The sequence below is a fragment of the Bufo gargarizans genome, chromosome 2, assembly GCF_014858855.1.
Source record: "Bufo gargarizans isolate SCDJY-AF-19 chromosome 2, ASM1485885v1, whole genome shotgun sequence".
NCBI lineage: Eukaryota > Metazoa > Chordata > Amphibia > Anura > Bufonidae > Bufo > Bufo gargarizans.
This window is the reverse complement of record NC_058081.1, coordinates 246,265,293-246,282,252: the sequence shown is the minus strand read 5'-3', so window position 1 is coordinate 246,282,252 and position 16,960 is coordinate 246,265,293. Positions and strand designations below refer to the sequence as shown.

The following is a 16,960-nucleotide window of genomic DNA, read 5'->3' as shown; positions in this document are numbered from 1 at the left end:
TCGTTCACACTTCAGTGTTTGGTCAGTGATTTCCATCAGTGATTTGTGAGCCAAAACCAGAAGTGGAGCCTCCACAGACATGAGGTAGAAGGGAAAGATCTGCTCCTGTTCTGTGTTTAGAGCTGCACCTGGTTTTGGCTCACAAATCACTGATGGAAATCACTGACCGAACACTGACGTGTGAATGAGGCCTAAGGCCCCTTTCACACGAGCGAGTTTTCCGCGCGGGTGCAATGCGTGATGTGAACGCATAGCACCCGCACTGAATTCTGACCCATTCATTTCAATGGGTTTGTGTACACGAACGTTGTTTTTCACGCATCAGTTCTGCGTTGCATAAAAATCACAGCATGTTCTATTTTGTGCGTTTTTCACGCAGCCCTGGCCCCATAGAAATGAATGGGGCTGCGTGAAAAACGCATTGCATCCGCAAGCAAGTGCGGGTGCAATGCGTTTTTCACTGATGGTTGCTAAGAGATGTTGTTTGTAAACATTCCGTTTTTTATCACGCGCGTGAAAAACGCATTGCACCCGCGCAGAAAAAACTGAAAGCAATCGCAGACAAAACTGACTGAACTTGCTTGCAAAATAGTGCGAGTTTCACTGAACGCACCCTGAACACAACTAATCCGTCACGCTCGTGCGAAAGGGGCCTAAGTAGGCTTTTACCCATATTGATTATATTGCTTCGGCATCAGATTTCTAATATATTCAACAGTCTCACATGAAAATAAAAATGAAAACTTGAAATTTGGAGAATTACTGTATTATCAACCTGCACTCATTTTTCAATTTTTCAGGAATACTTTTTTGTACAAGTTCTGTCTTCTCATTTTCCTGCTGGAAAGTTGTCTCAGAGTAAATTTTTCTAGATATACGATACTCATCACACAGAGGCATGTCCATCATCTCCTCCATTTCCTGTGAATGAAATACATCAAAAAATGAAGTACATTAAATGTTAAAGTGAGCTCCAACTTTGGCGATACAGTCTATAATGGTAAATGAGACGGGCTGGCCCGTGCCCTTCCCTGCCACACCCACAATTGTAGACCTGTCGTGAGCGGGGCGCCGTTAAGCCGCCATCTGCACCTGAAATACAGCTAATTTAAGCTTATTTCAGCTTTGAAAATGACCCCCTATAGGTCAATGAAGACCACTTACAGAACACGGATGGCATCGGTAGGAGATGGTCTGGAAATGTATTTCTCACTCTAGCAGCGCAAATGGAATACGGATGAAACAGTGGGGCAGAACACTGATACAAGGACTAACAATACAGGTCCTTCTAAAAAAATTAGCATATTGTGATAAAGTTCATTATTTTCTGTAATGTACTGATAAACATTAGACTTTCATATATTTTAGATTCATTACACACAACTGAAGTAGTTCAAGCCTTTTATTGTTTTAATATTGATGATTTTGGCATACAGCTCATGAAAACCCAAAATTCCTATCTAAAAAAATTAGCATATTTCATCCGACCAATAAAAGAAAAGTGTTTTTAATACAAAAAAAGTCAACCTTCAAATAACTATGTTCAGTTATGCACTCAATACTTGGTCGGGAATCCTTTTGCAGAAATGACTGCTTCAATGCGGCGTGGCATGGAGGCAATCAGCCTGTGGCACTGCTGAGGTGTTATGGAGGCCCAGGATGCTTCGATAGCGGCCTTAAGCTCATCCAGAGTGTTGGGTCTTGCGTCTCTCAACTTTCTCTTCCCAATATCCCACAGATTCTCTATGGGGTTCAGGTCAGGAGAGTTGGCAGGCCAATTGAGCCCAGTAATACCATGGTCAGTAAACCATTTACCAGTGGTCTTGGCACTGTGAGCAGGTGCCAGGTCGTGCTGAAAAATTAAATCTTCATCTCCATAAAGCTTTTCAGCAGATGGAAGCATGAAGTGCTCCAAAATCTCCTGATAGCTAGCTGCATTGACCCTGCCCTTGATAAAACACAGTGGACCAACACCAGCAGCTGACATGGCACCCCAGACCATCACTGACTGTGGGTACTTGACACTGGACTTCAGGCATTTTGGCATTTCCCTCTCCCCAGTCTTCCTCCAGACTCTGGCACCTTGATTTCCGAATGACATGCAACAGTCCAGTGCTGCTTCTCTGTAGCCCAGGTCAGGCGCTTCTGCTGCTGTTTCTGGTTCAAAAGTGGCTTGACCTGGGGAATGCGGCACCTGTAGCCCATTTCCTGCACACGCCTGTACACGGTGGCTCTGGATGTTTCTACTCCAGACTCAGTCCACTGCTTCCGCAGGTCCCCCAAGGTCTGGAATCGGTCCTTCTCCACAATCTTCCTCAGGGTCCGGTCACCTCTTCTCGTTGTGCAGCGTTTTCTGCCACACTTTTTCCTTCCCACAGACTTCCCACTGAGGTGCCTTGATACAGCACTCTGGGAACAGCCTATTCGTTCAGAAATTTCTTTCTGTGTCTTACCCTCTTGCTTGAGGGTGTCAATGATGGCCTTCTGGACAGCAGTCAGGTCGGCAGTCTTACCCATGATTGCGGTTTTGAGTAATGAACCAGGCTGGGAGTTTTTAAAAGCCTCAGGAATCTTTTGCAGGTGTTTAGAGTTAATTAGTTGATTCAGATGATTAGGTTAATAGCTCGTTTAGAGAACCTTTTTATGATATGCTAATTTTGTTAGATAGTAATTTAGGGTTTTCATGAGCTGTATGCCAAAATCATCAATATTAAAAACAATAAAAGGCTTGAACTACTTGAGTTGTGTGTAATGAATCTAAAATATATCAAAAAGTATAATGTTTATCAGTGAATTACAGAAAATAATGAACTTTATCACAATATGCTAATTTTTTTAGAAGGACCTGTATACCCTTTACAGACATCTTCACAGATAAAACAGTTGGGATCATTTATAAAACTGGTGTAAAGTAGAACTGGCTTAGTTGCCCATAGCAACCAATCAGATTCCACCTTCCATTTTGCAAGGGAGCAGTCAAAAATGAAAGGTGGAATCTGATCAGTTGCTATGGGCAACGAAGCCAGTTCTAATTTACACCAGTTTGATAAATGACCCCAAGTGTCTTTTCACAGACATGTGAGTAACTAAACTTTTGATTAACTTTTTGGTAAAATTTCCTTAATGCCATAATACTTTTTGTGATATACTTTATTAATGCATTTTGAATTTTTAATAAAGATATCCCCCCTAAAGCGCACCTTTCCCTGTGCACTTAAAATCCACTTACTTTCCCTGTGCACTTAAAATCCCAGTACGGGCTGTACAGTTTATCAATGGGGCCACAGCGCATGGAGTATGGGCAGGAGCACACATTGCTGCTCCTGCCTGTGCCCCCTGAGATTTACTAAATGCTGGCATAGCACATGGGTCCTGCATGTCAGCTCTTAGCTTAGCGAACCAGGCAGAGGCAGGAGCCTGCTCCACAAAGCTAATCCTGGCATAGTACTTGGTGTAAGAAGGTACCTGGAATCATCGTGGATGGAAGGTATGTGTCACCAAGGTTCCTGGCCTCGGTGAAGTAAGAGCCGGTATTTTATGTGTCAGCAGCAGCTATTGCTAATTGACACCTTGAGATTTAGCATAGCTGTCATAGCTGATCCGGGACGGCTCTTGCTGGGAGTAGTCAAAGTGCTGGGTGGGTGACTACTCCCCATGTTCCAGGCCAGGTTTTGCCAGGCATTAAAGCCAGCAAGCACTACCAGGTTTAGTGGATTTACCGCCCTCTGAGGCCTCATGCACACAACCGTTGTTTCATTCCGTGCCCGTTGTTCTGTTTTTTGTGATTTTCTGTGGACCCATTGACTTTCAATGGGTCCGTTGAAAGCTCCGCTGATGCACCGTTTGTCATCCGCGTCCGTGATCCGTGGTTCCAGTCTGTCAAAAAAATATAACCTGTCCTATTTTTTTCATGGAAAACGGTTCGTGGACCCATTCAAGTCAATGGGACCGTGAAAAAAACGTGGAGGCACACAAGATTATCGTCTGCGTCCGTTTTTTTCCTATCATTTGCATGGCAAACTTGACTTAGACTTTTTTTTACTTTCCTTCATGTCTGGTGATCCTCCAAAAATAAAGGAAGACACACTGAAACAAAAAACGGAAACGGATCACGGAACCCCATTTTGCGGAACGGAACACATTACTGTGCCTCCTTCACAGTAATAATGCCCCTTAATAGTAGTAATGCCCATTGTACCACCTTAATAGTAATAATTCCCATTATGCCCCTTAATAGTAATAATGCCCATTGTGCCCCCTTCACAGTAATAATGCCCATTGTACCCCTTCACAGTAGTAATGCCCTCTGTGCCCCCTCCATAGTAGAAATCCCCATTAATAGTAGTAATGTCCTCTGTGCACTGTGCCCCCACCATAGTAGAAATGCCCCTTAATAGTAATAATGCCCATTGTGCCCCCTTTTAGTAGTAATGCTCATTGTGCCCCCTTCACAGTAATAATGCACTCTGTGCACTCTGCCCCCACCATAGTAGAAATGCCCATTGTGCCCCCTCCAGAGTATAAATTTCTACTGTGCCCCCCTCCAACGTAGAAATGCCCATTGTGTCCCCTCCTGAGTAGAAATGCCCATTGTGTCCCCTTCACATTAGCAATGCCCATTGTGCCCCTCCAGAGTAGAAATGCCCATTGTGCCATTCCAGAGTAGAAATGCCTATTGTGTCCCCTTCACATTAGCAATGCCCATTGTGCCCCCCCAAGAGTAGAAATGTCCATTGTGCCCCCCCCAGAGTAGAAATGTCCATTGTGCCCCCCCAAGAGTAGAAATGCCCATTGTGCCCCCTCAAGAGTAGAAATGCCCATTGTGCCCCCTCAAGAGTAGAAATGCCCATTGTGCCCCCTCAAGAGTAGAAATGCCCATTGTGCCCCCTCTGTATTTAAAAAAAACACAAAAAACAACAGCACAGTAGCTACTCACCTTGTCCCGTTCCTGGAGCTCAGTCCTCTCTCCCCTACACACATCGCTCTGCAGCACTGCTTATGCAGATGGAGCTTATGCAGATTTCTGGGATGCAGGCCCCCCCTACGCAGGCTGGCAGCGCGATCCATGCTGTATGATGGAGCAGGAAGAAATCTTCCTGCTTCACCATTCTGTGCGCCGCCGTCCTGAAGGAAAGGACTGCAGAGAGCTGAACGGTGAGTGTACGGACCCAGCTCCCTGCGCTCCAGCAATCTGTATCTGTATTGATGGAAGCACTCATTGCTTTGGGACTCTGACACCGCCGGGTGCATGCAGGGGTCCGGACCGCTGGCAACCGCGGTCCGCCAGTTGAGTACCCCTGCTCTAAATCTAAACTGTATGGACATCAATGTGGTGGTGGGGCAAAGTAGAGTGCCTAGGGCAGCATGAACTTAAAATTTGGCCCTGTATACATAGCTATACAACTTATATAAGTTGTATACAGTTGCAAGAAAAAGTATGTGAACCATTTGGAATGATATGGATTTCTGCACAAATTGGTCATAAAATGTGATCTGATCTTCATCTAAGTCACAACAATAGACAATCACAGTCTGCTTAAACTAATGGCACACAAAGAATTAAATGTTACCATGTTTTTTATTGAACACACCATGTAAACATTCACAGTGCAGGTGAAAAAAGTATGTGAACCCCTAGACTAATGACATCTCCAAGAGCTAATTGGAGTGAGGTCTCAGCCAACTGGAGTCCAATCAATATGATGAGATTAGAGGTGTTGGTTACAGCTTCCCTGCCCTATAAAAAACACACACCAGTTCTGGGTTTGCTTTTGATAAGAAGCATTGCCTGATGTGAATGATGCCTCACACAAAAGAGCTCTCAGAAGACCTACGATTAAGAATTGTTAACTTGCATAAAGCTGTAAAGGATTATAAAAGTATCTTCAAAAGCGCGCATGTTTGGTACCCGAACTTCTTCACAGAAGTTCGGGCTTGGGATCGGTGTTCTGTAGATTGTATTATTTTCCCTTATAACACGGTTATAAGGGAAAATAATAGCATTCTGAATGCAGAATGCATAGTAAAATAGCGCTGGAGGGATTCAAATTTTTTTTTTGTTTTTTTAACTCGCCTTAATCCACTCGATCGCGTAGCCGGCATCTCTTCTTTCTGTCTTCTGTGCTGTGTGCAGCAACAGGACCTGTGGTGACGTCACTCCGGTCATCACATGATACATCACCATGGTAAAAGATCATGTGATGGATCATGTGATGACCGGAGTGACGTCACCACAGGTCCTGTTCCTGCACACAGCACAGAAGACAGACAGAAGAGATGCCGGCTACGCGATCAAGTGGATTAAGGCAAGTTTAAAAAAAACATTTATTTTTTTTAACCCCTCCAGCGCTATTTTACTATGCATTCTGTATTCAGAATGCTATTATTTTCCCTTATAACCATGTTATAAGGGAAAATGATAATGATCAGGTCTCCATCCCGATCGTCTCCTAGCAACCGTGCGTGAAAATCGCACCGCATCCGCACTTGCTTGCGGAAGCTTGCGATTTTCACGCAATCCCATTCATTTCTATGGAGCCTGCGTTACGTGAAAAACGCACAAAATAGAGCATGCTGCGATTTTCACGCAACGCATAAGTGATGCGTGAAAATCACTGCTCATGTGAACAGCCCCATAGAAATGAATCGGATGGGATTCAGTGCGGGTGCAATGCGTTCACCTCACGCATTGCACCCGCGCAGAATACTCGCCAGTGTGAAAGGGGCCTTACAGTTTGCACAAGAGCACCTGGATGTTCCACAGCAGTACTGGCAAAATATTCTGTGGACAGATGAAACCAAAGTTGAGTTGTTTGGAAGAAACACACAACACTATGTGTGGAGAAAGAGGCACAGCACACCAACATCAAAATTTCATCCCAACTGTGAAGTATGGTGGTGGAGGCATCATGCTTTGGCGCTGCTTTGCTGAGTCAGGGCCTTGATGGATTGCTATCATCGAAGGAAAAATGAATTCCCACGTTTATCAAGACATTTTGCAGGAGAACTTAAGGCCATCTGTCCACCAGCTGAAGCTCAACAGAAGATGGGTGTCGCAGCAGGACAACGACCCAAAGCATAGAAGTAAATCAACAACAGAATGGCCTAAACAGAAGTAAATACGCCTTCTGGAGGGGCCCAGTCAGAGTCCTGACCTCAACCCGATTGAGATGCTGTGGCATGACCTCAAGAAAGCACCAGACATCCCAAGAATATTGCTGAACTGAAACAGTTCTGTAAAGAGGAATGGTCAAGAATAACTCCTGACCCTTGTGCACGTCTGATCTGAAACTATAGGAAACGTTTGGTTGAAGTTATTGCTGCCAAAGGAGGTCCAACCAGTTATTAAATCCAAGGCTTCACATACCTTTTCCACCTGCACTGTGAATGTTTACATGGTATGTTCAATAAATACATGGTAACATTTAACTCTTTGTGAGTTATTAGTTTAAGCAGACTGTGATTGTCTGTTGTTGTGACTTAGATGAATATCAGATCACATTTTATGACCGATTGGTGCAGAAATCCATATTATTCCAAAGGGTTCACATACTTTTTCTTGCAACTGCATAATATATGTATTATGATTCAAAGGCTCATTATTTGCTTTACTGCTGTTTGCCACCAGAGAATGAGAACATTCTGGGCCAGATTTATCATGACTCTGACAGCTCACTCCACTTTAACATATGGCTAAAGTCAGTTTTAGCCAAGTCAGATTTATGATCGGCCCTTTAAGACTGTAATAAATGTGGTTTGACGGTAGCAGTTTATCCGTCAGTAAGCAGCTTTACAAAAGTCGCACATCTTTATGAAAAAGTTGCACGTATTTATGAAAAAGTCGCACGTATTTATGAAAAAGTCGCACGTTTTTATGAAAAAGTCGCATGTTCTATGTAAAAGTCTCATAAGATAAGCATGGTCCTCACTGGAATGAAAACTTTTTTGCGACTTTTTAAATAGTCCCAATAGTAAATCTGTCTAGAGATTAATTTACATAAGAAAACACGCCCACTTTCAGAAAATTGGATGAGCATAGTGCAGAGCAGAAAAAAGTCGCAAATTTGTGCACAGTTTTAGCGTTTGGGACTTTTTGGGGGACTTTTTCACTCCATTATTCTGACCTGAGCTAATGATAAATCTGGCCCTCTGAGTATGCCCAAATGGCAATCGTGCTCAGTTTATTAAATGAATGTTCTCTGACATACTTTCTGACCCAGGCACCTGCTCAGTTGAATATTATTTGGAGAGGCTTTTAGCTGACAGCAATGAAGAAACATCTTGAACATTGTAAGAATCTGAAATAGTTTCACATTATATATTTTTTTATACAATTCATTTTAATACACACAAAAAAGAAAACACCCTCAGCAGCACGTCTGACCATGTGGCCAATAGATGTAGGGGTACCCTCCTCGATGCATACATTTGAAAATAAAACTAAATCGCAGCTTGCACTCAGACCAGCAATTTTCAACTTTGGCCTCCAGGTGTCACTGTTTCCACCAATATAAAGACAATTTAAAATTCCATTACATTTATCATTACAGTGCATTAAAGGGAATCCAGCTCACCTCACAATCCACAGCCCTGTGCACGGAACGAGCCAAGCATATCACTCTTTTAGAGAATAGAAGAAAATAGTTCCAGCACTTGAAATAAAACTCAGTTGCACTTTATTTCTTGTAGCATATATGTCATGGTCCCTCAGGTGACTGATGTCAGGAAATTAAGGAGATTGGCTGAGCTTGGAGGAATCTAATAGCCTCCTTGATTTCTCTTGATTCAGTGTTGATAGGGTCAATGACCACTTCCCTTTTTTCAGCTGTTGCTCAGTGGTCATCACTTTTACTCTTTATAGTCTCACCCCACCCTTCTGACTCTGTGGTTGATGGCTTCATTTGGGTTTGGCTGAGCTGGTGTGAGATCCTCTCTGGTGTTCCTGTTCTTCCATCTCTACAGAAGTTAAGTGTCGCGTTTGTTTGTTTGTATTCGTTATGTTCCCTGTTGTTGTATCTGGGCCTGAGACAGAGACTTCCATTCGTCCATCTGAAGAGGAATGGGTTGTCTCTGGTCCCATACTTATTCCAGGGCCTTATAGGGAATTCAGGGCCTCGGTATCCTGCTTATGAATATTCCTACCTTTAAGGTCTATTCATATTGATAGGTATTCAGGGCCCAGATTAGGGTTGTCTAGGAGGTGACCTGTTTCCATGCCCAGTTACTGTTCCCCTTCCCTCCTGTGTTCAGTGTGGAATTTCGCCCCCACACTGATCGTGACACTATAACTCGCATGGACACAAACCTTCACCCCAGCATGGTTGACGCTAGGGATCGACCGATTATCGGTTTTACCGATATTATCGGCCGATATTCAGGATTTTGACCGATATTCCTTTAGCTTATGGGGAACACAGATCGCGCTGCTGACAGCGCTCTCCGTGTTCCCTCAGCAGCACAGGGGAGAAGGAAGCAGTGTCTCCCTCCCCCTGTGCTGCCGTTGCCGCCAATGAGAGGAAGGAGGACAAGAGGAGGGGAGGGGCTATGGCCACTGCGCCACCAATGAAGAGAAATCTCTCATTCATTCATATACAGGAGGCGGGAGCTGGCTGCAGACTCACATAGCTGGCTTCCGACCTCTATGACAAGCAGCTGCGATCTGCGGTAGTTAACCCCTCAGGTGCCGCGGATCGCAGCTACCGCTCAGAGGTCGAGAGCCGGCTATGTCATTCTGCAGCCAGCTCCCGCCTCCTGTATATGAATAAATGAGAGATTTATCTTCATTGGTAGCGCACTGCGCCCCCCCCCCAAGCCCCCTAGTATTAATCATTAGTAGCGCAGTGCGCCCCCCCAAGCCCCCAGTATTAATCATTGGTGGCGCAGTGCACCCCCCAAGCCCCCCAGTATTAATCATTGGTGGCGCAGTGCGCACCCCAGTATTAAAAACATTGGTGGAGCAGTGCGCCTCCCCCCCCCCCCAGTATTAGTCATTGGTGGCAGTGGCCAAAGGATCCCATCTCCCCTGCTCCTTTGATCGGAGCCCCAGGGGTGTAATCCTGGGGCTCCGATCGGTTAGCCAGGATGCTACTGAAGCCCTGGCTGCCATGGTAAGCTCCATGCTGCTGTGTGCACAAAGCAGAGAGCAGCAGGGACAGTGTGAGCTCCTATTCACCCTGATAGAGATCTACCAGGGTGAATAGGACAAGGGCTCTAGTCCCTAAGGGGGCTAAAAGTTAGTAAAAAAACAAACTAAAAAAATAAAAATAAAACCACTAAATACTAAGTATAAATGAAAAAGAAAGATTTACAAAAAAAAACCAAAAAACGACACATTAACCCCTTCACGACTGCAATACGTTTATATACGTGATATTTGCACATGCCCAGTGCAGCTATCACATCTATAAACGTCAAACCAGCTCTTTAATCCAAGCGCTGCAAAGCGCTTGGATTAAAGCTTCTGCTCCTGTCCTGCTGCTGTCATGGACAGCATACAGTGCAGTAATGCCGGCAAGGGACCAATCAGAGTGGCCCCTTGCCGACAATCGATCCGATTGGTTAGTCTGTGCAGACTAACCAATCGGATCGCGGCAGTGTTAAAATGCCGGTTTCAGGCTCTGATCTGCGCTCTGCAGATCAGAGCCTGAAATCAAATAGTGTCCTCGTGTGCCCCCCGATCTGTGCGCCAAGCCCCCCTTGTGTCCACCTCATCTCCTGCTCTCCTGTGCTCATCTCCTGATGCGGTCCTCCGCCCCCTCCCCAACCCATTCATTCTCCCCGCCCCTCCTGCCCCTGCCCAAGCCTCCCTCAATGTTGCCGGTCTTCTGCCAGATCGGCCGTACATCCCCCCCCCCCTCCCCCCTTTACAGCGCTGCGCCCAGTCCCCCTGCTGTGTGTGATGGCGGCGGCTCCATTCCTGAGCCGCCGCCATCAGCAGAGTGTCAGCTCTATGCTGACACTCTGCTGTAACCCCATAGATGCATCCATGAGGTTAATAGAGGTTACCATGGCAACTGGACGCTTTGGAAAACCTACACTACCTACAGGGCATCTAATAGTATTATACTTTGCAATGCAAGAGCATTGCAAAGTATATTACAGCTATCAGCCCCACTGGATCTTCATGATCCAAGAGGGACTTGATAAAAAAGAAAGTGAAAATAATAAAAATGAAAAATAAAAAAATAAATTAAAATGTAAATTAAAAAAAGAAATTGGCAGTCTTAAACTGCTGTACGGGCACACGGCAGGGGGCGCAGAAGGAAAGGAACACCATACGGTTTTTGGAAGGCAGGGGCCACTCTGATTGGTCCCTTGCCGGCATTACTGCACTGTATGCTGTCCGTGACAGCAGCAGGACAGGGGCAGAAGCTTTAATCCAAGCGCTTTGCAGCGCTTGAGGGGTGTAGTTACTACAATGGGGTCATTTATGGGGGTATCTACTATGTAGGCCCCACAAAGTGACTTCAGAACTGAACTGGTCCTTAAAAAGTGGGTTTTGGAAATTTTCTTAAAAATTTTAAGAATTGCTTCTAAACTTCTAAGCCTTCTAACGTCCTAAAAAGATAAAATGACATTTCCAAAATGATGCCAACATAAAGTAGACATATGGGGAATGTTAAGTAATAAATATTTTATTAGTTATCACTTTCTGTTTTAGAAGCAGAGACATTGAAATTTGGAAAATTGCAAATTTTTCTAAATTTTGGGTCCATTTTGGATTTTTTCATAAATAAAGGTGAAATATATTGACTCAAATATATGACTATCATGAAGTACAATGTGTCACGAGAAAACAATCTGCCCCCACACAGTAGTTTCCCCCACACTGCCCCCACACAGTAATCTTCCCCCACACAGTAATCTTCCCCCACACAGCAATCTTCCCCCACACAGTAATCTTCCCCCACACAGTAATCTGCCCCACACACAGTAATCTTCCCCACACACAGTAATCTTCCCCCACACTGCAATTTCCACCACACTGCAATTTCCACCACACTGCCCCCACACAGTAATTTCCACCACACTGCCCCCACACAGTAATTTCCACCACAATGCCCCCACACAGTAATTTCCACCACAATGCCCCCACACAGTAATTTCCACCACAATGCCCCCATACAGTATTTTGCCCCCACACAGTAATTTCCCCCACACTGCCCCCACACAGTAATTTCCACCACACTGCCCCTATACAGTAATTTGCCCCACACTGCAATTTTCCCAACACTGCCCCCACACAGTAATTTCCACCACAATCCCCCATACAGTAATTTGCCCCACACAGTAATTTCTCCCACACTGCCCCCAAACAGTAATTTCCCCCACACTGCCCCCCACACAGTACTTTCCCCCACACCGTAATTTCCCCACACACTGCCCCACAGTAATTTCCCCCACACTGCCCCCAAACAGTAATTTCCCCCACACTGCCCCCAAACAGTAATTTCCCCCACACTGCCCCCACACAGTAATTTGCCCCACACAGTAGTTTCCCACACACTGCCCCCACACAGTAGTTTCCCACACACTGCCCCCACACAGTAGTTTCCCCCACACTGCCTCCACACAGTAGTGTCCCCCACACAGTAGTTTCCCCCACACTGCCCCCACACAGTAGTATCCCCCACACAGTAGTTTCCCCTACACTGCCCCATACAGTAATTTGCTTCACACAGAAGTTTCCCCCACACAGTAGTTTCCCCCACATTGCCCCAACACAGTAGTTTCCCCCCACACAGTAGTTTACCCCACATTGCCCATATAATAATTCCCCCCCACACATAGTAATCCCTCCCATAATTATTGCCCCCACATAGTAGTCCCTCCCATAATTATTGCCCCCACATAGTAATCCCTCCCATAATTATTGCCCCCACATAGTAATCCCTCCCATAATTATTGCCCCCACATAGTAATCTCTTCCATAATTATTGCCCCCACATAGTAATCCCTCCCATAATAATTTGCCCCCACACAGTATCCCACCATATTCCCCCCCACACATGTCCCCCAAAGTTTCCACATAAAATAAAAAGAAATAAAAAGAAACCTAAAAGCTGAATACTCAACTGCACTTGTCCCGGCACTGGCGCGCGCGCCTGGGCCGGGATTTCACTACCGCATAGGCCTCAGGCCTACTAGTCCTGAAGCCTATGGCAGTGATCGGCGGCTGGGCAGGGAACTATGCGCTCCATTTGTATTGATGGAAGCGTTCATTGCTTCTGGGCCTGGCAGTTTCACCCCCATGAGAGCCGGCACCAGGGGTGGACCGCACCCCCCCCCCCCCCCCCCCTCCTGCCACTGCTTCACATTGTGCGTTTTTTCATGTTGTGTACCCAATTTTTGTTTGGAATTATATATTGTTTGTTATCTCACAGCATGAAATGTTGCATTTCATGTAATTTTATATATTGGATTCTATTTGTTATGTGTGGCAAGTTAATGAGCATTCCTTAGCAAGGGATTTGTGTATCTCCACCCCTAGCTTGATTGGGGGTGTGAAGTGTATTGTAGGTTATGACTAAGAACACACCTGTGTTCGAAATGCGTCAACCATGCTGGGGTGAAGGTTTGTGTCCATGTGAGTTATAGTGTCACGATCAGTGTGTGTGGGGGGAAACTCCACACTGAAGACAGGAGGGAAGGGGAACAGAAACTGGGCACTAGGAACTAGGGAAGAAACAAGTCACCTCCTAGACAACGCTAATCTGGGCCCTGACTACCTATCAATATGAATAGACCTTGAGGGTAGGAATATTCATAAACAGGATACCTAGGCCCTGAATTCCCTATAAGGCCCTGGAATAAGAATGGGACCAGAGACAACCCATTCCTGTTCAGATGGACGAATGGAAGTCTCTGTCTCAGGCCCAGATATAACAACAGGGAATATAACAAATACAAACGCGACACTTAACTTCTGTAGAGATGGAAGAACAGGAACACCAGAGAGGATCTCACACCAGCTCAGCCAAACACAAATTACGCTATCAACCACATAGTCAGAAGGGTGGGGTGAGACTATAAAGGATAGAAGTGAGAATATTATTATTTTTTTTACATCACCATATTTTGACCCCTATAACTTTTTTGATACTTATGTCTACTGAGCTGTTTAGAGGCTCATTTTTTGCGGGACAATTCATATTTTTTATTGATACCATTTTGGAGTGTGCATGACTTTTGGATCACATTTTATTTCATTTTGTTGGGAAAGAGAAGCAATAATAAAATGGCAAATCGGCCATTTTGACCCTTTTTTCCGTTACGCCATTCGCCGTATTGGATTTTTTATCTTTATTTTAATATTATGGGCGTTTTTGGTCGCGGTGATACCCAGGATATTTATATTTATTGTTATTTATACAGAAAGAGGGGTGATTTAAACGTTTATATATTTTTATATATATATATATATATATATTATTTTTATCATAATTTAAGGCTCATAAATAAACTTATAAATGATGTTTCTGAATTTTTCATTTTGACCTATAAGCAATTTAAAAAATGACAATTTCTTTGCATTTTGCTAATTTCTTATGTTGGCCTGCCATCTGGTGGCGAAAATAAGAATTGCCACATAGAGATTCAGAGAACATTCAGCATGTACTGAAGTCCTAAGCTCTGAAACGTGAGCTTCAGGGTTTTTGCGCATTCAGTTGCGGTGATCTCACTTGATCACGGCATCTAAAGCATTTAATTACTGTGATCGGCATTATTGCCGTTTGTGGTAATTAGACGCAGGTATCTGCTGTTTGAAACAGCAGAGACCGCTGCACGCATGAGTGGGTGTCATGCTTGCACAGCGCTACCAGCGCCGTACATGTACGACGCTGGTAGTGAAAGGGTTAATGTAACTTTTAATTGGAAACTCCAAGGTGTGTTTTGAATCATGAAAGCTTTTGACAGTCACAGTATAGTTACATGTTTTACATGGATGACTTCAATATCTTGAAAAACCCATGTATTTCAACTAAGTGTTGGTTGTGGTTTTGGTCACATTAGAAAAAAATTAAGGGGAAAGAGTGTTAGCTAATGTTCGTGAACGTCTTGATACTACTTTTAATACTTGTCATCCTAATGTACAAACCGGATTCCAAAAAAGTTGGGACACTATACAAATCGTGAATAAAAACTGAATGCAATGATGTGGAGGTGTCAACTTCTAATATTTTATTCAAAATATTACATAAACCACGGAACAAAAGTTTAAACTGAGAAAATGTACCATTTTAAGGGGAAAATATGTTAAATCAGATTTTCATGGTATCAACAAATCCCAAAAAAGTTGGGACAAGGCCATTTTCACCACTGCGTGGCATCTCCCCTTCTTCTTACAACACTCAACAGACGTCTGGGGACCGAGGAGACCAGTTTCTCAAGTTTAGAAATAGGAATGCTCTCCCATTCTTGTCTAACACAGGCCTCTAACTGTTCAATCGTCTTGGGCCTTCTTTGTTGCACCTTCCTCTTTATGATGCGCCAAATGTTCTCTATAGGTGAAAGATCTGGACTGCAGACTGGCCATTTCAGTACCCGGATCCTTCTCCTACGCAGCCATGATGTTGTGATTGATGCAGAATGTGGTCTGGCATTATCTTGTTGAAAAATGCAGGGTCTTCCCTGAAAGAGATGACGTCTGGATTGGAGCATATGTTGTTCTAGAACCTGAATATATTTTTCTGCATTGATGGTGCCTTTCCAGACATGCAAGCTGCCCATGCCACACGCACTCATGCAACCCCATACCATCAGAGATGCAGGCTTCTGAACTTAGCGTTGATAACAACTTGGGTTGTCCTTGTCCTCTTTGGTCCGGATGACATGGCGTCCCAGATTTCCAAAAAGAACTTTGAATCGTGACTCGTCTGACCACAGAACAGTCTTCCATTTTGCCACACTCCATTTTAAACGATCCCTGGCCCAGTGAAAACACCTGAGCTTGTGGATCTTGCTTAGAAATGGCTTCTTCTTTGCACTGTAGAGTTTCAGCTGGCAACGGCGGATGGCACGGTGGATTGTGTTCACTGACAATGGTTTCTGGAAGTATTCCTGAGCCCATTCTGTGATTTCCTTTACAGTAGCATTCCTGTTTGTGGTGCAGTGTCGTTTAAGGGCCCGGAGATCACGGGCATCCAGTATGGTTTTACGGCCTTGACCCTTACGCACAGAGATTGTTCCAGATTCTCTGAATCTTCGGATGATGTTATGCACAGTTGATGATGATAGATGCAAAGTCTTTGCAATTTTTCGCTGGGTAACACCTTTCTGATATTGCTCCGCTATCTTTCTGCGCAACATTGTGGGAATTGGTGATCCTCTACCCATCTTGGCTTCTGAGAGACACTGCCACTCTGAGACGCTCTTTTTATACCCAATCATGTTGCCAATTGACCTAATTAGTGTTAATTGGTCTTCCAGCTCTTCGTTATGCTCACATTTACTTTTTCCAGCCTCTTATTGCTACTTGTCCCAACTTTTTTGGGATTTGTTGACACCGTGAAAATTTGAATCAACGTATTTTTCCTTTAAAATGATACATTTACTCGGATTAAACGTTTGATCTGTCATCTACGTTCTATTACAAATAAAATATTGACATTTGCCATCTCCACATCATTGCACTCAGTTTTTATTCACAATTTGTTTAGTGTCCCAACTTTTTTGGAATCCGGTTTGTAAGATGGGGAGACATTTGAGTATAATATCCTTTATCTGAGAGAATTGTCGACTGAAAGTCAGTACTAATGTGGGTGAAATAACATTATTTTTACCTTCCCTTCTGTACTTATTTTGTTTTTCTCTGTATTGAATCTTTTTTTTCTGTCCTAAAAAGTAGCTCACTTCTTCATTTGTTTCGTTTACTGAGGACCCTAGTCAGCGTCAATTGAGGATATCCTCTATCCTGTAAACGTGAAAAAATTTCACCACATTCCCTATTAAAAGAAACATC

At 44.1% G+C, this 16,960-nt stretch overlaps 1 protein-coding gene across 4 annotated transcripts in view; it reads right to left on the bottom strand.

Moving 5' to 3' along the window:
• Positions 1-16,960, bottom strand: part of LOC122927880 (pendrin-like) — a 117,463-nt gene that overhangs the window by 93,776 nt on the left and 6,727 nt on the right. For 3 of the 4 annotated variants that reach the window (XM_044280191.1, XM_044280190.1, XM_044280189.1), the window contains exon 2: positions 764-921. In XM_044280191.1, the coding sequence (XP_044136126.1) occupies positions 764-918 (155 nt within the window). In that variant the 5' untranslated portion in view covers positions 919-921. The remainder of the gene's footprint in view (positions 1-763; positions 922-16,960) is intronic. The other variant, XM_044280192.1, reaches the window with a different exon arrangement.